Source organism: Monomorium pharaonis, chromosome 8, assembly GCF_013373865.1.
Source record: "Monomorium pharaonis isolate MP-MQ-018 chromosome 8, ASM1337386v2, whole genome shotgun sequence".
Lineage (NCBI taxonomy): Eukaryota > Metazoa > Arthropoda > Insecta > Hymenoptera > Formicidae > Monomorium > Monomorium pharaonis.
The window spans coordinates 15,421,180-15,449,034 of NC_050474.1; the positions used below are offsets into that span (position 1 = coordinate 15,421,180).

A 27,855-nucleotide genomic window follows, 5' to 3' on the forward strand; every position below is an offset into this window, starting at 1 on the left:
CGCCCGGCTAAAAAATTTGCAAACATGATTTGAGCGTCATACTGTAGCGTCTTACGATTTGTAAATACAGAGTGCGATTCGCGGTCTAGCGCCTATACCAGGCTGTTCGTAGAAACGGCAGCTTGCTTTGAAATTGTATAGGTATAAACAAAAATGACAAATATTCCGGTTGACAAAGAGATATAGGGTTATAGATGAAATATATAATTGGTCGGGAAGCGCAAGGTACCACAGTTGCACAGTGGAAAATTTAGTCACTTTTTTGGACAAAAATCTGGCGACAACTAAAATCTTAACCGATTTTAATTAATTTTTTTTTAACTCGAAAAGGATTTTATTTTAACAGGTCACTGCTATAAATTAGGTCCCGAGTAACATAACCTTAAAAAACTCATTCAAACTTCGAGAAAATTTAAATGCTTTATAGGAATCCCAATTTTCAACACTCAACGTAAATTCCAATCAATTTTAACATAGATTAGTATGAAATACTACTAGTATACATTTTGATAAATGTTTGTCATAACTTACATAAATATCAAAGTTTAAACTAAGATTAAATATCGTCGTATTCCCGAGGGATCGTACGAACCGCGAGCTATAAACGAGTTTTTGAAGCGCGCAATTTCGCGATAACGTCCGCAACACGACGATACTTATTTCAGTGAAAAAGTCGATGACGTCACGCGTGGGGACAACGATGATGACGGAGAGTACCCGATAACGCTTCACGTCAACTACAATACGATGAGATCGAGATCAAATGCACCTACAGAATACATTTTGGTAAATCCAACGACATAGGATTGCTGTTGGGATTCTCACCGAAGCGCGGTATACTGCTATCGCGAAAATGGCATGAATCGGATGCGTCGATCAACATAATGAACGTGAACGTTATTTGCGTGGAATGCAACATGACCTCGGGCTTAGAGCGACAATAAGAGTGTACACACTATACATGAGTTTTCACTGAGCGTTCCATCAGGATATACTGCTGTGTCCAAAAAGTAAGGTGACATAGCATTTATTTTGAAAAATCTTAATTTATGCTTCCAAATCAATTTCATCGCCTTCAAAGTAATTTCCCTTCCCCCGATACAATGCACTTATGCCAACGCATTTTCCAATCTTCAAAACAGTTGTTAAAGTAAATTTCTGGGATGGCCTTCAGCTCTCTTTTCGATGCGGCTTGTATCTCCTCTATCGACTCAAAATGGTGATCCCGGAGCGGTCTTTTGAGTTTGCTAAATAGCCAGAAGTCGCACTGTGCCAAATCAGGTGTATACGGTGATTGTGGAACGATATGGGTCGAGTTTTTGGAGAAATGGTCACGAAGAATCAATGCAGTGTGAGACGGTGCATTATCGTAGTGCAAAAACCAAGAGTTGTCTCGCCACAATTCCGGCCTCTTTAGGCGAATAGCTTCACGTAAACGACGCATAACGCTCAAATAATATTCTTTGTTGACAGTTTGACCCGGCGGAAGGAACTCAAAATGCACAACACCACGATAATCAAAGAAAACAGTCAACATGACCTTAATTTTTGAGCAACTTTGGCGCGGTATTTTTGATCTTGCCTCACCTTTAGTATGATATTCACTTGATTGATCGGTTGTTTCCGGCTCTTAAGCATAAATCCATGTCTCATCTCCGTAATAATGCGTTTCATCTTGTTCTGATACTCAGAAAGCATAGTTTCACACACTTCAACGCGACGATGTTTTTTTAAAAAATTCAGTGTTTTCGTTACCAATCGAGATTTGACGCGTTTGAGGCCCAAAACATCCTTTAAAATGGTATTGAATGATTCTTTTGAAATGCCAACATCATCAACAAGATCTCTAATTGTTAGTCGATGGTTTGCAAGCACCAAATCTTTGATTTTTTGGACGTGAGCTTTGTCGGTTGAGGTTGATGGTCGTCCGGGACGCTTTTCGTCTTCGATAGTTCTCGGCCTTCTTGGAACTCTTTATACCACTTGTAAACATTTTTTTTTCGACAAAGCCTCATCACCAAAGGCTTTCTGCACCATCTTCAACGAATCAGCAGCAGAAAATTCATTCCGCAAACAAAATTTAATGCAAATTCTTTGCTCAACAAATTTAGACATTATAAAAATTGAAAAATTCACTTTTAGCAGCTTACAAAACGAAGCGTATCTCAAACACTAATGAATATTTTGATGTGAAACTTGGCACGGATGTGAAAGGCAGTCCTACCAACCTAAAAATAAAAGCAATTCCCCAAATCCATTTTCGCGCGCAGTTTAAATTCAAATGTCACCTTACTTTTTAGACACAGTAGTAAGATAAGATCGGAAAGGCCCGCGCAGATCATTTATCTGCCAATCATCTCGCGGTGCATTACGGATCTGACGATACATGCCGTCGATCAGAACGGACGATTGCTTGATTTTCGAGGAGAAGAAATCATCGTCAGACTGCGACGACGGTTGCAATAATAACGTGAACGTGAGATGTTCCTGCTAAACATATCGCTGCGCGCGAAAGATAACTTTATCTCCATACCACTGCCGACATTCCAACAGTCATCCGATACTCTTGCGACGACGTTTAATAATATTCAATCGTCCGGTTGTCCCGAAAAAAAGAAACTCAGCGCGTCGAATGTTAAATTTTTACAATCTCTGGGATTTGCGGAACGAAACGTTTGGTAACGATGACTGACATTCTAAACATCAAGAACGAGCCAATCTTCGACGATCGCATCGTCAAGATCGAGACTCACACGTACAACAGAATTTTCGGACACAGCGACGAGATACAAATACCCATACAGCAACAAGATCTGTACATGTTGCCGTTCGAAAGTTTTCTGGACATCGAAGAAAAAGTGACGATAAACAAACCAGCCAAGGGATTTTTGGTGGTAATGGAAAATAATTGCATCGCGTTCATGTTCGATGAGATTCGATACGAGCTCGATGATGTGGAGATTGATCGCAACAGAAATGTCGGAATAACCAGCGCACTGAAAAACTGTGCAACGGTGTCGTCAGATAAAAACGTGATTTTGAGGATTTTGAACGCTGGCTGGATTTCGGGCTGAGACGTGAATGGATACTTTAATTAATGCGTACTGCTGAACATGTTGTTGGGGTTCTGCGAGGATTATAGACGCGTGGTGATCAACGCTTGTCACGAATTAATTTTAATACGCGCGCGTAACGATAACAGTCTGATGGGAAATTCGGAGTTGGAATCAAAAAAGTGATTGATATATTCAAGATATAATGGCGCATGCCTCACATGCTGCTGAACGAGATACATAAGTTGTCGATGCTGCGTACTTTGGAGAGCGGACGGTACCTGAGCATGACTTTTTGCTCGTGGGATCTATATGATCCGCTATTGCAGGAAATAACTGATCATTCGTGGGGTATCAAAACCGCTACTCAGCTCGGGAAGCCGCGATACGTCATCTTTGCTCTGCAGACAGGTCGATAGAACGTTGTGTCCGAGGACCCAAGCCGATTCGGTCATTGCAAATTGACAAACGTGAAGCTGTATCTGAACTCGGAATGTTATCCATACGACGATATGAACTTAGATTTCGATAAAAATAAATGGGCGATTCTGTACATGTACGCGGGTTTCAGCAAGGGCTATTATATTTCGACTTTTCTACTTAACGGTCCGTTCGTAATCATCGATTGCTCTCGACAGAACGAATCGGTCAAGAGCGCAATCGTGGACGTGCACGAGCAATAGAATTTGAATGCAAAGGGAATGTGACAAATACCACCGCGTACTGCCTCATTATACACGATCGCGTGATTCAGTAAAACCCATTGACAAACGTTGTACGCAAAATCACCTAGCAACGTTGTCTCACTATACGTTACAGAAGAAAGGGTGGGAATGAGACGATATATAACTCTACGACGCATCGGAGTCAATCACAGTCTTCTCAGAAACAACAGTCATTCTATACCAACGTTCGTAGACCTGCAAGATTTTATCGTTGGAAGAAGCTTTGTTGTGAAGAAATTTGCCTCTCTCAAAGATGGATTCGAACTCGCCCATTATGCTTTTAAGTGCTCCATACCATGGCATAGTCTCACCAAGGAGGAGAGACATTAGGCGATGTGGTTTATTAAGAATTATCACGGAATATCATGGGAGGATGGAATGATTCCACACATCATGGCTAGGAGTTTGATTACAAAGGCGGTGATAGGTACAACAACGATCGATGATGAAATTGTTGTGTACGTCAAAGGACGTGAGAAATGATAATGGCTGCGGGATTTTCTTCTGGACGAGGCGACACAGGAAGCTTACGTCGAAAATATCGAGAAAATTACGAAGACATAGAATCTCTAAACAAATTGAATGTTACAAATACTTTATGATGTCAGAATCATGTGAATAACTGCGCTTTACAAAATGTATTTAAGCTGTTTAATTGGTGGTCTAAGAATAAAAGAAGAAATATATATATATATATATATATATATATATATATCGTGCCCATTTTTACATCCTCTCGCATTTCCCTTTTTTCCCATTTCGTTTTATTTATACATTAATTTTTTAACTTAGAACTATATGTAGGATAAAATAATTCTAACAATATAATTTTCTTCTGCACATTTATTTGTTATATATAAAGCATAATATACAATATGATTTATAACGCAAGTAATTAACTCACAGTCTACAAGACTGGTTTTTTAATAATTTCATTACACATTTTATTTGTCATATAAAACATCATATACAATATTACCCAAACTCGCACTCCACGAGACAAGTTTTATCATATTTTTTGCACAATAATTTTAGAGCGTCGCTTTTATTAGTAATATGATTTTAACACAAAATGGTAATAAACTTCTTATATTTATCACTCGCGCTATATGTATTTTGATGCATTTGATGACATACATAGTCAACACAATCTTCAAGTTCGAATAGGAACAGTAAGGTTGACAGCTTCATGTACATATAATTATCGCGCAATATTAACTTTACAATATCTTCGTCGCGTATTTTTACAAGTTCTATAACCACATCGCGAACCGAAACTTTTGAAGATACAGTTAACTGCATGAATCGCTTAATATCTGCACGTTGCTCCATGAACGTTTTTCATGTTGTGTATGGCAAAATTATCTGGTTGCCTTTGTTGTCGCCAAGCAGTTTCCACATAGGATATAAGTCCTACGCTGATTCCAATATTCATATATTTTTATGCTGTGGCGGTCAAAGCGTATTTCCTTCCCAAAATGCGTAGAGTATAGCGCGGCTGCGATAATGTTCTGTAAAAATAATATAGCGAGCTATAGAAAAATATAAAATATAAATATAAAGAAAAATTTTTTAAAATTTCAAGATACTTACGATTTATCGTACGCCTCGTTCTGTTAGATCGGAACGTAATAGTTCATGTTATACGTTGAAGTCCGTCTTCCATCGATCGACTGAGGAGCAACGTTGTTGGGGAGTTTTGCTGTCCGCCTTGTGACACGCGAGTGTACACGTGATGCAGTACTGTTGTCAGAACTCTTCTTATATTGTACACCTCTCCACAAATTTCTTAGTCCTTTGTCTCAACTGGAGCATTCAACGCCCGACAAAATTACAGCGTTTCAGCTAAATCACGTGATCATCTAGAGCCAATCACGTGAAACATGTTGCAACATGTTCAATGTATAAAACGCTTATTACAACGTTGCCACATTTACAGCGGTAAAGAATTCCGCCGCGACAAACGCTCTTATCTTTTCTTCCCCTCACCATCACGCGTAACCAAAACCGACGTAGTATTTTTACGGGGGGGAGGTTGTAAAGAACGGCATTTTTTGATAATAAAATTACCCCTTAATAAAAATGTTGGCTTTTCAAAGGCATCCCCAAAATAGTTTACGTTTAATAAGCGGAATATTAGTTTACTTCTGATAAGCGGTTCTTTCCGGGGTCCCGTGTGACGTCATTCCTCCCCGCCGTAAAAGCCCCGCGCCAGCAAGTCCCCCCGCACATCCGCAGCCTCCTGGGAGTTCCAGTATTACTGGGCCAGAACCGGCCTAGTATTTCTATTGAGGCGTGTGTCTGTGGTCGCACTCCCGAGAACAATAATCGAAAACCGTCCAGAACGTGTTGTGGCTTGACGCCGAATGTGCGCTCTTTTCGTGCGCTATCTCTCTCGCTCCTGCATTAAGCAAATCGCTCGCCCGACTCTGAAATTCGTCATCGCACTCATCGAGGGCAGCACCACTCAATGAGGGCGAATCGACTTGCGATCCTCGATCGGTCCTGTAGCGGTCGACCGACGTTTCGCTCAATAATACTCGATTCAATTAAACCATACGTTGAATCAACGACTATCGCGAAAGAAAAAAGAAAGCTCGAGGCTTATCAAACTTAAACAATTTAATCGATTTGATAACTCTACTACATACTCAACGGAAAGTGTTATTTAAAGACTAATAGGACAACACAATTTATATTAACGAGCAATGCTCCAGACACCACCCACCAAAATACAAGGTATTTTCCCTACAGATTGAGAGGCAGATCCTCTGCTGAGGTGCCTCTTTCTGAGATGCTCATCGGAAAGGGACAAAGTTTTCACCAGGGGGCGCGTAAGCGTGCCCTCCGCCATCCTTACCGTGGCCAAGCCATCGTGACCAGAAAACAACTTGACTATGCGTCCTTTTTTCCACCGTACGGGGGGAGCGTTTTCGTTTCTTAAGAGAACCATTGTCCCCTTTTCTTGGGGAATTGACCTACTTTGGATGTTGATGCACGGTGTGCAGATACTCCTTATGCCACCGCTTCCAAAACTGCTTTGCATATGCTGTACCAACTGCTAACGGTTTAATCGATTCATCGGCACGCAGCCCAAGCCACAATACGGGACAGCCACCAGAGGCTCCATCGTGAGGAAATATCCTGGTGAGAGTATCTCGAGGTCATTTGGGTCCGAACTGGCCGGGCAGAGTGGTCTAGAATTTAAGACAGCTTCGATTTCGACCAATATCGTACAGAATTCTTCGTAAGGATCTGATCTCCCACGACTTGTTTGAGGTGGGTTTTCATGGCTTTGACTCCGGCTTCCCACAAGCTTCCGAAGTGAGATGCCGAAGCGTCTACCATAAAGTTTGTTAGCTTTCTATGCGCCCCATGAAATTGGTGCTGCAGTCGCTATACAAGAGCAAGCAGCGGCCCTGTCTCGTGATGAAGTGTCTCAGAGCAGAGAGGAACGTCGACAAAGAAAACACCGTGAAGCAAACAAAGATACAGACGTAAAACTTAAATGGGGTGACTCCTCGACCTCGACGACTACGAACCAAAAACGGCCTGGCATAATCCACTCCGGCGACTGAAAAAGGCTTGGCCTGGCGCACACGATCCAGAAGGAGATCCGCCATGGACGGTTGCACGGTGCACGAGTTGACTCGAAAACATCGACTGAGACACGCAGCACTTGATCACTTGGTGAGCTCCCAAAATTCAGAAGTTCTGGACAAGGAGGTACAGTAACGCATGTTGTCCGGGATGGAGGTGCACCCGATGTGCGCGCTCAATAATAAGACGTCAATCGATGCCGGCCGGGCAGCAAAGCTGGATGCTTAGCTTCGTACGATAACATGGAGTGGGTCAGTCTGCCGCCCACCCTGAGAATCCCGGCGGAATACAAAAGGGGAGTAAGCCTACGCAGCGCCTTAGAACAGTTCTGCTTATGCTCCAATCGACGGAAGTTTCTCGGAGTTGTAGGACTGTACGAGTTTTACGAGACGCAATAAAGACGAATGCGCCTCCATCTGGTTTACAATTACAATTTCGATACACAAGTCCCGTTTCAACGTATTGCGGAAACGTAAGCAATAAGCAACTACTCTAAAAATCTATCTAACAACAAAAATCTAGCGAGCAACAACTCAACAACGATGGGGGAAGTCAACACTATAAAGGTAGACGATCTGTCCTCAATCTCGAGACCATTCAACCCTTTGCTTTCCGAAGCTGAGCTTTGCCCTGGCTCGAACTCTACGAGCTACTCAGGATCGGTCCATTACAGCACGTGACAGCTCCTGGGGAAGCAGGCCCCTTGAGCAGCAGTCGGTCGGGTTGGACTCGGAACTGACATGATTCCAATGGGAGATTTGCAAGTTTGATTGATTGTGTGCAACGCGATTGCGTACGAACGTTTTTCAATGGTTAGGTGCGGAGCGGATCTAAGAGAGTATGACTGTTAAATCTGACCAAGCATGGGATACATCGACGACCATCTTATCCTGAATTTGCTCGTGGACAACAAGTTGGAGAGGAGGACCGCCGCGCACAGTTCGTGTCTAAGAAGTGTGATGGAGCCACCCGCGATTTGACGCAAAGCAATCGTATAGTCGAATTATTATTGCTAACGGTTTTGACGTAAACGATGGCGCCATAATCCAGCTCACTGGCGTCACAGAATCCGTGTAGTTCTCAACGAATTACGCCACCTATTGTTAGGGCGCGGGATATACGGATAGAGGTCAATGAGGGCAACTTTGCGCGATATCTTTCCCATCGAGCACATATCTCCGACGAGGGTCGTCCCAATCCACCTTCAAAGCCCACAACTGTTGCACTATACGCTTGGCAGCGAACGTCAGTGGGGGAGGAAATCCAGCGGGTCAAAGATTTGAGCCAACTCAGATAAAATTGCGCGTTTGGTGCATGCCCCATGTAGTAGATTGACTTGAAACCTAAAATTATCGGTACCATCGAAGTGCATGCCCCAACCCGGCCGGTTCCATTGATATATGATTCTTGGTGTCGAAGCCTTTACAGAATTGGATGGTTGTTGTACGGGCGCGTAAAGGAGAACCCGACGTCTTCAATACCGTTTTCGGATGGGTATTATTAGGCGCGGTGCCTTCTGGCACACCTAGCACCCTACAATAGTGCGGATCAGACAACTTAAGCCCTTCAACGTGCTTCCAAGGGCGGGCTCGAACCGGAACACTCGGCAATTGCGTCGAAATGCGCGGTAAAACTGTAGCCTCAATCGGAATCTGCATGTTGCTTCCGGATACTAGAATTGTGCTGCCTCTAGCCGTCATCGCTTTTGCGTCGTTCACGGCCAAAACCACCGTACGCCGCTTTGTACGCCCAAATCCACTTCTCTGCACGTAATTCTCAGTGATGAAATTAGACTGGCTGGCGCTATTCAGTAAGAGGCGAACTGGAAATGAATTACTGTGAGCGTCTATAACTTTCGCTCGTGCGGTCGACAACAAGACGATAGATTCGGAATTGGAAACGCCGGTCATCAAAACTAGAGATTTTTCGTCTGGGCAAGATGAGTCAGGCCCTGGGGTCGAGGAGACGTCATCCCCCTTTTGACTACTCGTCGAGTTCGAATTTGATTCGAAATGCAAGAGTATATGATGCTTTGCCTGACAGGTTCGGCACGTCCATTTCGAGGCACAATTCTTTAGCCCAAGCGAAGCCAATTGATGCAAAAGTCTTTGATCAATTCTCTGACTTTGGAATGCCGTTCCTTGGGCGACAATTTTAAAAACTGCGGGCATTTGACTGCTGAATGCTGGCCCGCGCATACTGAGCAAGCGTTTACGTTTGTCACAAATGATGCAACCGAATCCTTCGATCTTGACGCAAAATCCTGCACCCTGGTTGACGATTGGTGGATCAGAAACAAACGCGAGAACTCTGCAGTACTCGCGAATAAAATCTACGAGGGCGGAGTATATGGGAATCTCGGACCTTTTATGTTCCGCCTCAAACTTGTCTCAGAGGGAAGGGGTAAGTTTTTTCAATAGTGTTGAGTAACACGAAGTCCCATTGCTCGTCGGAAATTGCATCAATTGCAGCGCTCTAACGTTTTCGTTGAAGGTCTCTAATAATTGTCTCAAAAACTTTGCAGTATCCGATTTCAAGGGCTTGGCCTTCACCAACGATTGGTTGGTAGTGAGTAGCCAATTTCTGTTTATCTCGATATTTCTCTAACAACAGGTCGTACGCTATAAAATAGTGATCAGCCGAAAATGTAAATTTTATACGACGGTAAGTGTCTCCCCCGAGAGGGAGAATAGCAAATATTGATATTTCTCCATCTCTGACAGATGCGCGTTATTGTGTATCAACGTATTATACAGAGCGAAAGAGAACGGCCAGAGCGCAAGGTCGCCGGAAAAACACGGCAATGTTATCCTGAGCAACTTAATTTTCGACGAGGAACCGAACCATGAGCTATTTGCCTCCATCGGACGCGACGCCTCGGTCAGGACATGATATTTGGTCTTCACGGCGTAAATAAATGCCAACGATCGAATTTTACCCTGACCTCGTCTTTCTTGTCAAAGTTGGCCTCCGTCTCCGCTTCCTGGATGACCTTCAAATGCAATGCCTCGAAGTGTTCCCCGATCTTCTCGACATCAGGGTAACGCGCGACAAACTTTAGTCGACTCTAAGGAACGCCCTCGATCGTTAACGAGATATCAAGCAGTTCCTGCATTCAACGATAATATAATTCGCGTTTAGTTTGCGCGTTCTTCTGCGCCATCTTGTTCCGGAAAACTTAAGCGGCAGGTGTGAAGTACGCGGTAGCACACTTACCGTATCAGTTATTGTAATTTGGTAATTGAGACAAACAACGACAATGTTTTGATGATGACAAATTCAACAACCCAAGCAAAATGGCACGAGTAGTTAATTTCGATAAATTCCAAATAATTCCGACTGATCAGTAAGCGTTCACAATCGACAACCCTCTATCACAAGTGTGGAATGTCGTGGGGGCTTGTCAGGAATCCATGCCGAGGAGTCGACCGTACGCACTAAACAATATGAGCCACCCGGTGTTCAAATTTAAACGTCCAGAGTAACAGGTGGTTTAAGCGTGTTTTCGACAGTGAAAACGCGCTCGACAATGACAATAATATGCTGCTTTCCTTGTCCGGTCGCTAAGCGAGAACGAAGACACGATTTCACGCGCGGCCAAGGTTGCCCGCGGCGCGATGAGGACGGATACTCGAAAGCAAAATTCGTTAATATTATAATTCGCGGGTTCAAGTCCCGTCGAAATCAATGCAAATTATTGCGCTAGCTCCTCTTCGTGCATCGACACTACGATGAGATTACGGAAAGGATTGCGCAGCGCAAGTCCGCGACGCGATAATGAAACACGAGAATGAATTGCTAAACGAATCAATAAAACGACAACCGACGACAATTCTCTACCGTCGGCATTACGAGAATTACGTCGCACGTGGTACGATGTGACGAGGAGCGAACTATGACACATGGCGTGTGAGAGGCGCAAGGCATAACAAAATTACGTGGCGAATACTAGTGATGACAAATTCGAGCGATAGATAATTGAGCAAAAGATCAGGATTATCTACGAATATCCAGCTCGAAGCACCAATGATGGGAGGACGGTTTGTCTTCTCCTCATAGGCAAACGAGCAATATATGAAAACGCGGACGCGGGATCGAGTTGAAATCGGAGCACGATTCACCTCGCCTTGCAGTCTCCCTTAACGCGACGATATCGTGGGCTCATGTGCGAATGCAGCTGGTATCGACTCTGTGTGTGTGTGTGCGTGCGTGCGTGCGTGCGTGCGTGTGTGCGTCGTGACGATGGCTTGCGACGCAGGGTACTGCTCCGGCGTGTGTTTGTGGTCGCACTCTCGAGAACAATAATCGAAAACCGTCCAGAATGTCGTGGCTCGACTCCAGATGTGCGTACTTTTCGTGCGCTATCTCTCTCGCTCCCGCATTGACCAAATCGCTTGCCTGGCGAACTCCGAAATTCGTCATCGTGCTTGTCAAGGGTAGCACCACTCAACGAGGACGAATCGACTCGCGATCATCGATCGGTCCCGTAGTGGTCAACTGACGTTTCGCTCAATAATACTCGATTGAATTAAACTATACGTTGAATCAATGACTGTCGCGAAAAAAAAGAAAAAGGAGGGGCGATGTACAACTGTACAAGCTCGAGGCTTGTCAAACTGAAACAATTTAACTGATTTGATAACTCTACTTCATCATACTCAACGGGAAGAGTTATTTAAAGACTAACAGGAATATAACACAATTTACATTAACGAGCGATACTCCAAACATATTTAAATAAAACAAAATGGTGGTTTATAACTTCATCTCTCTTCTAACATTTATATCTTGTAAAAAATAAGTATAAACTAAAAATATTACCACTTGGTTTTATGTAATATAATGGTTTTTTTCTTATAGAAGCACATGCACGCCCACATACACATTTTATACTTTTTAAAAATTTTTTTTTTAACATAATTTTGTTTGGATATCACATATTTTGTAATGTTAAGCATCTTATCTTATAAAGATATTTATTTGTCGCGATAAAAGATATACTTTTATTACCTTTTATAATTAAAAGATATATCAAAACGTGTTCTTATTATATACAATTTATTCTTTATTTTGTTGTAAATCATCTCAGCCATGTCACCCAGTATATAGTCGTATATGCATTATGACAAAATCTGTACAGCCAATGCAGAATTCAGAAACAAAAAAAAAAAACATATTTCTCTCTGGAAATGATTATTTTTAGCTCGCGATTGTATGCGCGCGCGCGCGCGCGCGCGCGCGCACACACACACACACACACACACACACACACACACACACACACACACACACACACACACACACACACACACACACACACACACACACACACACACACACACACACACACACACACACACACACACATATAAATTACATACTAAAAGTTTCTTGAATTAAATAAATACCGTTTATAAGCTTTCAAACATTTTGTAAATTTCTATGTATATTTGTAAATCTACACGGAGAAAATTTTATAGAATAATTATATATGATTTGTTATTTACGATAGTAACCACGAACTGTAAGAAGAAATTTCAGAGAATTATACCATACAAATGGTGTAAATACTATTGTAATTTGATGAAAATGTTGTATCCCTCGTCGTGAGTACGATTGGGGATTGCTGCCAGAGATCTCGCGAGGAAGGTATTTGGTCACTTACACCGTTATTTGTCTTGAGCACTTTTATTGTATTATTCGGTTACAGTGAATAGATCGCGACCCCGCAAGGCAGAGTGTCGCGTCTATGAGTTCGCTGTCCACGACCCCGCAAAGCAGAGTGTCGTGGTTGTGTATTTACAATGATTTATCTCGGCGATACACGACCCCGCAAAGCAGAGTGTCGTGTGTTATCTTAGTTTGTTTACTTCGGATTGACCCATTCCTCACCTTCTTTCGCCGGTTTATATATCCGATAATTCAGTAGTTGGATCAAAAGAAGGGGAGGATTGCGTGAGGGCGTAAATCAGTCAGTATTCCAAATTATTGCTTAGACAGCAAGTGCTGTCTAAGGAGCATTGCGCTAATTGTCGAGCGGATTGCGCGAAACCTCGCGCGATGCGCTCGATGCTGACTGCTGCAGCTGACCGACTTATGTCATCGTGCTACTGACACCTTTTTTATCGTTATGAGTGTGTCACTCACAACAAAAACCATAATAAAAATTTTCATAATTCCTCCTTGGCACGCGTTTACTACTTACTTTAGTAATTTTTACTATAAAGTTTTTTCCGTGTATTATAAGTCTATGACAAGGATTAATTTTAATAAAAATATAAAGAACCTCGCACAATTTATATGAAAAACAAGCTCGGTCAATTTTTTTGAATTTTTTTATATATTGTAGTACTTATAGCCCTAATGAAAAATTACAATTTGTGCGACCTTTCTATGTCTAGTTTCGGAGACAAAAATTTTTGAAAATCGCTATTTTAAGGTTTACTGCGTGCGATTGCACTTGTTAACTTGCTCGCATATGTATGTATATATACACATATCTGCATGTATAAATGTTTGTGACACTGTGATCGAGCGTAATAATTATCTAAGATCATTCATATGTATTTCTTTTATAGATTTGGAAATTCTTTTCCAGAATTAAAGTACACATATTAATATTAATCTGAATTGGATTTTATAATAAGAACAAAAAAATTTTTTCGTATTGCTCTACTTATTGATTTTTTACGCGTATATAACCTAAATTTTTGTATTTTATTTTCCAATTTGCGGAATGCAAATCTTTTTTTTTAAGCTTTTAATCTTAGTTCTAATTGCATGATGTTATTCCTGAAAGTTTTTCTAGAGGGCGACGGGACTATTTTATACATATAAACTGTAGGTTTTTTGTATAGAGCAAATATTTTTATTAGGTGACTAATAAATAACAATTTTTTTTAATTTATCAGAACAAATCGCACGTTGCCATCTTAATTTTTGTGCGTACTTTAATCTTGTAAAAGGATTTTGCATTTTGTTATACCAATTTGAAAATCCAAGTTCGCAAAAAAATGTCGGTAACTCTATTACGCCAGGATTCCCTTAAAGTATAATTATCAATCAATAATATTAAAGGTTAATTAAATTTGATTAAATTTTAAAAGTAATATTTTCCAAAAATAACAAAAAATATTTTCCTCTTTATTGTTTGCCATACTAGCAGCATAAATATTAGCTAATATTATGGGCGAATACATATAGATGTTTTCAAAAAAGGAGTGCATAAAATGTTTCCTTTTCTTTCCGGGATTAAACTCAAAACTTTTAACATAGTAAACAACTCATATAGACAAAAAGACGTCTTTTAGATTTCCAAAAGACATCTTGCTTATTTGCGATATCTCGCATTTTTTACGAGAAGATATCTTTTCGCGATGTCTTATAGATGTCTTATGCAACAATTTGAGATATCTTTTAGATATCTCACGATAAAAAAACGTCTAAAAAACATCTTGAAGAAATCACGGTTGCCGCGACTGCGGATGCTGCACGCGTGTGCACATTGTATTGTGGCAAATATTTCACCGCCACATGAACTACTAAATTATTATTTAAAATGTCTTTTTTTTAAATGTTGTGTAATAAATATATAAGGACATTTAGATATCTTAAAGCAATTCTAAAACTAGTCTTCAAGATATGTGTATAAAAGATATTTAATCTCTAGAGGATCAATTCTTTTTCGGCCGATTTTTTTAGATTTAATGCTAAAACATTTTTGTCTTTGTTAGTGAAATGAACTACGAATAACATCACTTTAGCGCCTAATATTAAGCTTTTAGTTAAAAAAAGAAGGGATTATTTTTTGTTGTATTTGAACTCTATATTACTATTTATTGTTAAAATGATTGTTTAGCGTCATTTGCAATAAAAATGTGTTTAAAAAAAAAATATATATATATAAACATAATTATGTCGTACTTTGTAAAGTATGAGACAGTATACAAAATGTCATTACAGTATACAAAGTAACATATCAATTTATTTCGAAATAAATGCATATATTATGATAAAAGAAGTAATTTTAGTTAAATGAATATGAGAAGCTTTTATTTAAGCAACTGTGCGCAAATGCAACGTGTCCAATCGAACGGTGTGCAACTTTATGTGTTCAATAGCGCGGTGTGTAATTGTAACGTGTCCAATTGTATTGTGTGTCATTGAACCATTCCAAATGAATATATAGTGTTTTCGGTAAATTTAATTATAAGCCTAATATTAGGCTTCTGGTCATGGAGAGGTATATAATATATCTTATATAGATCTTTTATTTAAATATCTTTGGCATATTTAGTTCGCAAATTTTTAAGACATTTTAAAAGATGAGAGATATCGTAAGAAATCGCAAGATGTTTTTTAAAAATCTAAAAGACATCTCTTGTCTATATGGCAAGTCGGTTATATCACGCTCGATCTCAACAAATACATTTGTACATACGAAAGTCACGAAACATTGTCCAAACACATATACGGAAGTTTATTTTATACACTAAAAAAAAAAGTAATTAATTCAACAAAATTTTTTGTTGCGGGTTGCCAACAAAAGATATACTTAATACAGCAATATATGGTATTGCAATATAAATCCACAGTTCAATCAACATCGTTGTACTTGCATTAATAGCTGATATTATTATATTAAATATATCTTTTCTTGGCAGCCCGCAACAAAACGTTTTATTGAATCAATTACTTTTTTTTCAGTGTACTATTCACTCACACTTGACCGGAAGTGAACGTTTTTTAAAATAATTGTTATGTGTAATTGTTTGTATTTCGTACGAAGAGGTTTGAAGTGCAATTAAAAAGGTTTGTGAGTCATTCGTTTATTTGTAATTAATTAATGACTTTTTTACCTGACACTTAGCCGGAATATATTAATTGAACATTGTATAGAATTGTTTGAAGTTTGTATAAAAAGTTATGAAGTTTGATTAAAAAGATTTGTGAGTGATTCAAATACATTTTATTTAATTCGTGGAAGATAACCGAAATTTACCGACAATATGTAACAGCATGAGTACCCGTTTGCACACGAACCTGATTGCACACAATACGATTCCGCATCGCAAAATAATGCAAAAATGATGTTGAGCCAATATAGAGATGTTCTGAGTTAAAATGACAATTTTCAGCTCATCCAAACTATCCGTGGCATATTCGCCAGTTTGCATAAAGAGTCGCAAACCCATGTGGTGCAGAGAATGCTTCACTCGCACGCGCGGGTGTAAGGGGAGCCTTCGGCCTTTTTCCCGCACCAATCCCGTACAAGTCGCTAACCTATGTACTATCTGCAACAAAGAATCATATCGTGTGCAATTGGATCCGTGTGCAATCCGATCAGTATGCAAACGGGTTAATACGCAATCGAGTCCGTGTGCAATTAATTCTGTGTCCGATTCAAACGCTATGTGTTCAATCGCTGTTGTGTCTAATAGGGTCTGTGTCCAATTAGGATTGTGTCCGATTGAGACGGTGCACAAACGGGACAGTGTCCAGTCGGGTCCGTGTCCAATTGGGACTGTGTCCGATTGGAAAATACTACTGTGTTCGATCGTTTATGTGCGCAATTGGGACAGTCTATAATTTTTAGAGAAAACTTGACTAGAAGTAAAAACTTTTGCAGTGATCCATTTCTGTTAAAAATATGCTTTTATTTTATAGCTTACTTCAACACCAAATGTGTCCGGGAAATTTGTTTCGTGATTGTATATATTATTTTATAGGCACCAAAAACTGGGATAATATTTTGTTTTTGGATAGTATTTCTTTAATAAAAGCTGAAAATAAAACTTTGAAAACATAAATACAAACTAATAAGTGTATTCTATTAGATATATTTTTTTACAGATTTTATGTAGAAAAAATACATAAATTTATGAACTGTGTATTTTTCTTTTTTTTAATTTTTTAAGAAAATTATGTTCTTATTTGTTCGTACAGTGCAAAGTTTAATTTCCAGAAAGAGGGATTTTCTTTGAGATGTTCAATATTGGCCATTTTTCTGTATTCACTGAGTATAATAATTTGTACAATATCGGCCAAAAGTATATCACCTTTAGATTTTTTAAGCGTTTACTTAAGTAAATCAAATGACACAATGTATTAGAGGAAAAGAGGATAATATGGCCACCCACAATTTACATTCACACCCACAATTTTATATAAGAACTACATATGTTATGTGCTAAGTACAATACGTTAAATTGATTGAAATCATGTCAAGCATGCCCCAATAAAACAATTACGTGACATGCACGTGAAATCCACGTGATTTATATGGATTACGCAGATGCAGGTTTTTCCACAAGTTCTTCAGGTGGATGCAATGTTCTTTTTTCATCACTGCATCGAATTCTTTTATTGTCGAAATATCTATTAGATTTTCTGTGAATATATCTGTTAAGAAATATTTATAGGGAGTTTACATGGATAATTCAAGAAACGCCGCGCGCTCGTCCGCTAGTTAGTACACAGCGCCGTCGACAGGCGGCGTAATTCTCTCGGGAGTAAGGTTATGCACCCGACGCGCTATATAAAGACCCGCAGAACGATTAAGACAAGCAATAATCAGCTTCCTGTCTAATGTGGAAGAGGACCGCCACGTAATACTTTTATGATTTACTCAATTTTAGTGAGTGAACAATTCACTACAAAAAAAGTGACCTTCACTCTAGTCAAATAAAATTCTATTTTTTTAGAGTGTTTCACTTCAAGAAATTTAAAGAGTACGTATATATTACCAGGATGTTTCTAAAATTCGTAAAATTTTTACATGGTTTCTACGTTGAATCTATGATTGCATCCATACAGATTCTAGTACCATTTTTAAGCGGATGTCCACTTGAATATTCACGTGGATTTCACGATGCTGATCTACGTAGCATTGATGTGGACATCACGTACTGTTTTATTGAGAGGGTGCTGTTAGCGCACGGTGCGATAGCACACATAAAGATTTAGTAAATTCCCGATAGCGCATGTCCCGATATCGCACAGTAAAAAAGCATATTAGCCCAATAGCACACAAAGTAAAAAGCACATTATCCCGATAGCGCACATTTCGATAGCGCACGTCCCAATATGCAATGAAAGAGGCATATTATCCCAATAGCGCACAAAGTAAAAACCGCATTATCCCGATAACACACATCATAACACTGCACATCCCGATAACGCACATTCCGATAGCGTACATTTCGATAGCGCACAACTTGAAAGCGCACATCCCAATACCGCGAGTGAGTCCTAGATGCGCACAGATCAAAATGGATACACGAGGTTGAATAAAACGGACACAGTAACAAATGGACACAGTGTCAATCAGACAGAAATAAATTCATGCAAAATTTTTAATAAAATTTTAGACATGTAGTATTTGTTAAATGTAGTCGAATGTGAACTGAAGGGAAGGGGGGGGAGTGTGGGTGGATCTCGCTACGCGCAGAAAGTCGCAAACCCATATAGTACAGTACAAAGCACACACACACACACACACACACACACACACACACACACACACACACGAGATGCAAGGGGGGCTTCGCCCCTCCCGCACCCACCCCGTCGGTAGAGGTGCCCTGGAAAGTCGCAAACCTATGTGGTAAGTTCGTTTGTTACTGTCCGTTTCGCACTGTGTCCGTTTGTTCCTGTGTCGGTTTCAATCAGTCTGCTGTGTCCATTTTGATCTGTGCTCATCTGGGACTCACTCGTGCTATTGGTATGTGCGTTATCGGGATATGCGCTACCGAGATGTGCGCTATCGGGATGTGCGCTGTCGAGTTGTGCGCTATCGAGATGTGCAGTGTCATGATGTGCGCTATCAGGATGTGCGCTATCGGGATAATGCGGTTTTTACTTTGTGCGCTATTGGATAATATGTCTCTTTCATTGTGCGATATTGGGACGTGCGCTATCGGGATGTACGCTATTGGGAGAATGCGCTTTTTATTTTGTGCGCTATTGGGCTAATATGCCTTTTTTACTGTACGATATCGGGATGTGCGTTATCGGGAATTTACTAAATCTTTATGTGTGCTATCGGGATGTGCGCTATCGCACCGTGCACTAAAGGAACCCTTTTCTTTTATTGGGGACGTAGCAAATGGACTGAAGGTCTAAATAGAGGTACAAAAAGATATGTACAGAAGGTAAACATTAAGCCTTGATAATTTTCTATTATATACCGTGTTTAAACTTTTGGTATCTTTCTGTAAATTAATTGAATTTTTTTTTTTATAAAAAACATTTAACCAATCTCTCTTTTTTCTGTTTTTTTTTTTTCTATATAATACTTGCGGAGATTGCCAATTAAAGTCATGATTTTTTGTAGTTCAGTGTTGCTAACTACTGAATGTTTACTTTCATTCTTTTTTATATTGTTCCCCTAGACATAATATATCTAGACTGAACATTGTGGTGTAAAGTTTAGAGGAAAAAGCCTAGCATGCTTTGGGTTATATCTTTCTCTCTTGTTTGCACATACGTACAAATGCAAAAAGTGGACTTTGCACGTGTATGGGCGTGGAAAGGTTGTTTGACTTTTTGTGATAAGTTTTGGAACCCACCTTATCATGTGTATACACATTAATGTTATTACATTCTCACTTTATTAATATACATGATTCTTATGCATGATTTTACTGGTTTAATAATGCGTCACCGCAAATACCTATAATGAGAATGTAATAACATAAATATATATACATGATGAGGTGGGTGCCAAAACTTGTCACAAAAGATCAGACAATCTTTTTGTCTACAACCATACACATACTTTGTTTAGATTTTCAGTCCATTTGCTATCTTTGTGCATGTTTGACATAATTTCAGTCATTTTGACGAATTGTACTTATCACATAACATATCTATCACTTGACCACATTGTAATAACTTATTCATTGACTTTGACATGTAGGTTTTTATCTGGTTTATGTTACATTTATATATTCGTGACTGTTTTTTTACTTTTCAAACTTATTTTATTGTATAACTTGCATCAAGTGTACTTTTAGCGTAGAACGTTGATTCATATTTCGTTGGTCCGAATTTATTAGACAGTTATGTTAATCAATTTGCAAAATTTGTAATGGAAACCTAAAGAGAACCTAAATCAAGGATCAAAACGTTGTTTCTCTAATAAACGGAATTTTGCTAGAAAGTTGACTTATTAACATTCATTTACTGTTTTATTTACTGGCGACTATAAGTTTATCTTATGTTATGGAATCTTACTTAAAAAAAATATATTTAAGAAGAGTACAAGTTTTAAATTTCGATAACATTTAGCTATTTATTAAATTCTGATAACCTTAGCTATTTATTACATAACCAAAACATCTTTAATATCTTATTATAATACGATTTTATGTTTCGTGACTGTTTCAGTGATTTGACCAATAATAACATAACGGACATTCCAATATATGCTTTCCATCAATTTTCCAATCTCGAAATTCTGTAAGTATACATGTACTATACGTAATAATTAATTGTCATATGACGAAGGAAAATGTATTAGGTACAATCTGAAGTCGTTACGTTATATTTTCACACACATATGTATCTTTATTTTTAGATTTCTTCGACGTAATCATATACGTGCCATTCATAGCAATGCATTTATAAACTTAACAAATCTTCGTATATTGTAAGTATATAAAAAAATAAATCAACGTTATCTATCCTTAATATAGTAAAATAATATGTTTTATTTCTCTCATCTTTAGGGAACTCGATGAAAATTATTTAATAAAAATACCAACTGCTGTTGTAAATCTACCTAGCCTCGAAGAATTGTAAGTACCTATTAAATATCTCGCAAGTTTGCATCAAATCTATGTCTATTTTCTTACTGAAAAACTTTCATCTACAGAAACAAAAAAATTTTTTGAGAACATCTTTAAATTATTAAATATTGAAATGAAATTATATATATGTTAAGTAGACATAACTTGCTTACATGAAGATATTTTGTTATTTAAAAGATATATTTTTATTATAAATTAAATATATTTTCAAGATATATATTCTCACTGTTCAATAATAATTTTTATGAGTTGAGAGAAAAAAATGTTGGATAAAAAAATAACAATATCTTCAAATCAGGTATTAGAATTTTTTAATTATGTTAACAAATTATCATTGTCACTAAAACAATCATATAGTTCTCTTTTTAAATGTAACTATTACAATACGTATTAAAATAAAAATATTTTATTGAAGATTTTTAAGATTATAAATTGTTTAAACAAGATATACATGAGTTATTCAATGTCAAATTGTACATACACAAAATTCTTATCCAAACTTATCTAAAACAAAACTGAGACTTAAATTTTATGTAGTATCGAATGCTAATACTTACATAGCAAAATATTTCTAAAATTCTTGCAGAATTGATGAACACTACCCACCAAACACCAAGTTACATGTAACGTACCTGTTAGTTGTAATTTCCCACTCAACAATGTAATTGTAATATAACACGTGTGTTATATTGCAATTATATTATTGAGTGGGAAATTACAACTAACAAGCACGTTACATGTAACTTTGTGTTTGCTGGGTATAGAGTATTGATGAACTATTGGTCTAACAAGGGGACCTGACGGGTCATGGGTTATCGATTTTTTTCATATTTATAGGATTTGAAGATCAGTACCCGGACTTCAATTTCCTAAAGCAGTACGATGCGCTTCTCAAAAATACTCGAGAAAATCGATTTTGAAGATTTCCGATATCTTTAAGTACAGAAAATTTTGACCTATCGTCAGAGCCGCTTGTAGCCGAGCGCACAGAGCTCTAGTTTCGTAAGCGCGGAGTCTCTGGTTCGCTCTGGCCCCAATTTTTTTTAAATAAGTCAATGGAGTTTTTTTATTAATCCTATATCTTAACATTTATCAAATTGAAATGCTAATTAATTATTAAATATTTATTCGTTATTTTTTAAATGAAAATTAACATGTCTTTATTTTTATTTAACGATAAAATACGAATAGCACAGCATCTGCTCTCTCGGAACCCTTACTTCTCCCACTTTTTGCAAGGCTGTTCTTTGTTCACGACTAGATGCGAGAGAAAGGGGATCGACCAGGATCGACTTACAATAAACTCGACTTGTAAACTCCGACTAACGTGTTAAAGATACAGCGTAAAATGTAAGCGATAAAATAACTGAATATTATTTATTCATATTATTTTTGCATTTAACAATAAGACCTTTTCCATTTTCGTACCAAATTTTAATTTATTATAAATATTCGCATTTTCAAGCAAGTGGTAATTAAAAATAAAAAGATGTTAATTTTTATTTAAAAAATAACGAATAAATATTTAATAATTAATTAGCATTTCAATTTGATAAATGTTAAGATATAGGATTTGAAAAAAACTCCATTGACTTATTAAAAAAAAATTGGGGACAGAGCGAGAATCGAACCAGCGACTCCGCGCTTACGAAATTAGAGCTCTGTGCGCTCAGCTACGAGCAGCTCTGACGATAGGTCAAAATTTTCTGTACCTAAAGATATTGAAAATTTTCAAAATCGATTTTCTCGAGTATTTTTGAGAAGCGCATCGTACTGCTTTAGGAAATTGAAGTCCGGGTACTAATCTTCAAATCCTATAAGTATGAAAAGAATCGATGACCCATGACCCGTAAGGTCTCCTTGTAAGTATATCCGCAATGTACTTAACCCTTTGTTGACATCTCTTTTTTGATCAACTTTGACACTATTACGTCCTGAATTTAGGGATGTTTCTTATTTTGGGTCAACGTATTTAAACGCTTTACCCAGGAATAGAGACGGCTTGGTTGCGCGAATTTTAAGATGGGCTGACGAGAGGAAGAATGGAATAATGACCGGGCAAAGTCATTGGAAATCTGATGCCAAAGAGATGACGAATCTTGTACGCGAATCTACGCGGATTGCCTTTGAGAATGGTTTTGTAATCGGGAAATGTAGGATTGTATTTTATTGCCTTAATGATGTAGGCACGTTCGGGTGTTACGATTGACTGGTTACGATTTAATAATCATGTTAATTGTTGGAAATAAGGAGAAGGATCTTGATTTAGATTGTAAGCTTATTTAATTCGAAACATTAATCTCTTTTTTCGCTGCCGCCGTCCACTTTTTGTGGGCATTAAGAAATTATAAACGTATTCCGAAGAATTGCTATCAAGACGGGGGGCACACCATTGTCACGACAGTCTCAGATATTGAGTTCACGCTATTGGCAATGACAATCAAGCAACTCTTCGGATACAACCGTTAAATTAGAGAGAGTTTTTATTGCAGACTAGAGTTATATACAGTAGAGGAGAGATCTAAATTTTCATCAAAGTAATTCTTTTATATTTTGTATATTTCGAACCATAAAGAAGAAGGAATAAGAAAAAGACAAATAAAACGTAATTTTGAATTGTAAAGAAAAAAGAAAGAAAAAAAAGGAAGTGGGAATATGGTCTTTACGTTCGTACCGTTTCAATTTGGGAATTAGAGAATAAACACTGACTTTAAGCACGGACTTGACTACTACTGCGATTGAGAGTATTACTATTATTGCTGCTGACCGACCATTACTATCAGTGGACTTATAACTGACTACTGCTGACTTTTTATATTCTTTTACCAAGTAAGGGAGTGTCCCTCCGGGTCCAACCAACGTTTCTTAAAATTTGAAGGACCAATACCCGTATTTGTTTATATTAGATTAGATAAGCAGCAAGGCTCTGCGTAAGCCCTACTCGGATAAATGAAAAACCAAAAATTTTTATATAAAAATTGTATTTTTTGTAAAAATGTAAAAAATAATTATAAATAAAATTGGAATAGTTTAGGATTATTACTTGGCAAGCTTCAATGTTCTCTTAGCTGTCGTCAGAGGCAGGTTATGAGTGTGGATCACCCAGTGTGTTAAAAACGGGAGCGTCCCAGCTGCGCATAATAAACGGACACAACAGGTTGAGTGAAATGGACACAGTAACAAACAGACGCAGTGCGAAACGGACACAGTAACAAACGGACTTACCACATGAGTTTGCGACTGCCCAGGGCACCTCTACCGACGGGTTGGGTGCGGGGGGGGGGAGCTGAAGGCTCCCCTTGCACCCCCTCGTGCGCGCGCGCGCGCGTCTCTCTCTCTCCCCCCCCCCTCGCCCCCCTCGCCCCCCTTCGCCCCCCCCTCTCTCTCTCTCTCTCTCTCTCTCTCTCTCTCTCTCTCTCTCTCTCTCTCTCTCTGTGCGTGCGTGCGTGCGTGCGCGCGGGCGAGCTTGCGTGCGCGCGCAAAGCATTTTTTGCACCACATGGGTTTGCGACTGTGTCCGTTTTGCACTGTGTCCATTTGTTACTGTGTCCGTTTCACTCAGCCTACTATGTCCGTTTACTACTGTGCGCATCTGGGACTCATTCTTAAAAACGTCAATTGATCGACCAAACTAGATATTTTACATAAATTAATTTATGTGAAATAAGTAAACAAAGTTTTTAAAAATTTACAAACATTATAAAGTACACTTACGACAAATATTAACAAAAATTGTTAATTCTTCAATCTAGTACTAAATGGAGCTACTAGTCCGATGTACTAAAAATTGGAAAAGATACAAAGTTACTGTATAAGTGGTTCACATACAGAGTGTCAACAAAAGGTTATTATATAATAAAGCAGTTTTAGATCGATTTCAAGCCGAATATATAATTGTCAATTAAACAATTTCATATCAATTGAATTGAATATTTTTGAACCGAAGCTTTAAATCAATTGTAACTCCATAATGGCTCAATGTAATACGATAGTTGAATGTCATTTATGTCAATTAATTACAGAATATTCAAATAAACAAAGAATATACATATATATATGTGCTTTCTATAATTAAATTAAATTTTTAACATGTTTTGCAAAAAAGTAATTATACACTTTTTATAATTTATTACTAAAATTTTTATTTGAATATTTTTCTCACTACAAATAATAATGTAATATTATGTGTACTATTCTCTTTACATAAACCTACACGTTTTGTGCTGTCACTTTTGTCATGTGAAAACATATAACCATCCTCCCCTCCGCCGGCATCCGCATGGTCCGGCCGAACATCCGCTGGGCCGCGATACGGGCACTGGCCCGTCACAAAAGCCTCTATAGCGTTGAGACGAAAATCGTCTCAACGACCCGTGTACTTCCCCTGCAGCTCTCCGGACCACCAAGAGAGGATTTAGTGCGGAGAAAGCCGGAGATCGACGAGAATGTCCGAACCTCCATCCGGACGGGTATAAAAGGCCGTCCCGGTGGAGTGCAAATCACTTCTTGATCCGACCGTATTTCGGCACACCGATTCCGCCAGATACGAAAGAGAAGCCTACCCGCGACGCGGATATTAGAGTGGAGAGTTCTCCGCTTTCGCCGAGGATTCTCGGCTCCGACTCGCTCCTATCCATCTAATAAGACCCAGTAACGTAGGGATCGAGTGTTCTCCATTTCCCCCGAGGGAAAATCTTGGGATTGACGCCGTTTTCTTATGCCCTTTTAAAATCAAGATCGAATGTCTGTACGAACGTCGAGACATCATCTCCGTACCGCGCGCCTCGCAATTCGTTATTGTACGTAAACAGCGCAATTACCGCCCAACGTACCGCGCATCCGTCGGACCACCGAACTCGAGCGCCTTGTCGCAAGGCGCATTACCCGTCACCATTAAGCGCCGCACACGACTCAGCTCGCAGCTGATCGCCTACAGCACGTCTAGCATCTTTGTAAATACACCTGTACATAGAGATATATCTTGTAAATACTTAGAGATTTAAAATATAGCGTTAATTATAATTATAAAACACACAATCTGTTTAAAGGAATCTCGCGAACCCGAAAATGATTGTAATGAAACTTGGCATAAATGTAGAGGGAGTAAATACATAAATTTAGAAATTTTTTTTGGACTTCTAAACGGTTTAAAGTGTTAAAACCACCTTTCAAAAGTTGTTTTTGCCTTTTCTCAATGTATCTCGTAAACTAAACAAAATATCAAAAGATGTTTTATACAAAAGTTTTACAGCATAAATATCTCTATTTAACTATGCTATCCATTAAAAAAAATGTTTTTTTTTTAATTTTCTTTTTTTTAATAAATAACTTAGTTAAATAGAGGTATTTATTCTGTAAAACTTTTTTATAAAACATTTTTTGACATTTTGTTTAATTTATGAGATATATCGAGAAAAGGCAGAAATGTCTTTATCTTTGAAGGGTGCTTTCATCTCTCTTTAAACCGTTTATAAACCCAAACAAAAAGTTGCTAAATTCATGTATTTACCCCCTCTACATTTATGTCAAATTTCATTAAAATCAGAATTTTTGAGTTCGCGAGGTTCCTTTGTCAATCGTTTTAAACGCTACAGCATCCAATTTCGCATTGATTGTTAACAGCCTATTTTCCTCAGAGAGCAGTCTTGATGTGAGATTTGTAAGCGTCTTCTGGTTTTGAGCAATAGAGTCCCAGGGACATGCAAAATATTTAAAATTTTCTGGAGAGTTGCAAGTATTTTTGACATCAACATAGACTCGTCAATGTCTGCATTCAAGATTTTTAATCTATATGCTAGATTTTCAAGTGTGTCAATTTACTCATGTGTGTAGTAATATCAATTCCTTTCCAGTATGTAAAGTTAAAAAATTCCTGAAATAAAATACATTTTTGCTGTTGCGTATCTTTCTTGTACAATTTTTTTGAAACGTCTCGTAATACGTCTTGCATATCAGTATATAAGTCAGTGGTTGCCTTTCTAACGTCGTGATTATTATTATGTGGGTACGTGCATCTTTTCAAATCCATTCTTTCTTTTTTTTGTTCTGTAGCATTTTCTTTCAGCTGAGATTTCTGTTACGATTTATATAGTCCGAGGGACTTGGACAGGATTGTAACTTGAAACTTCCAAATCATAAAGTTTTCGCTGTCTTTTAACTTCTCTCTCTGTATTACGTCGTCTTGACTGTTTGTCGCCATTTTTCGTACTACTTCTTACCTCTTTACTTTTACAATTAATTTTTACGTCTACTTTCTTGGGCTCATAACCTGTTGATTATTAGTTTGTTGTGGACTGTCACAGGTTTTATAATAATACACATAGTACAAATATGATTAGAACTATTTATTACAAAGATAAAGTAAATGAATAAATAAACAGTTCTGTATGTGACGACAATGCAACTCTTTATTCTAACGAGACGAGTGGATATAATTTGTCCACGTTCGAAATCGCCACGCGTAAATTTGACCACTGCACCACATGGGTTTGCAACTTTCCACGCAAACATAAAAATCATTCCAAACATGGCCGTTTCGAACGTGGCCATTACGAACGTGGCCATTCCGAACGTGGCCGTTTCGGACGTGGTCGTTTCGAACGTGGGCAAATTGAACTCTGTGCAATATTTCTCGTGGCCATTCTGAACGTGGCCATTCCAAACGTG

The 27,855-nt window shown here is 38.4% G+C and overlaps 1 protein-coding gene across 1 annotated transcript in view; it reads left to right on the top strand.

The window, feature by feature from the left end:
* LOC105831982 (lutropin-choriogonadotropic hormone receptor) overlaps positions 1-27,855 on the top strand; it is a 253,454-nt gene that overhangs the window by 22,006 nt on the left and 203,593 nt on the right. The window contains 3 exon segments of the mRNA XM_036290661.1: positions 20,768-20,839; positions 20,958-21,029; positions 21,109-21,177. Coding sequence (XP_036146554.1) covers positions 20,768-20,839; positions 20,958-21,029; positions 21,109-21,177 — 213 coding nt within the window.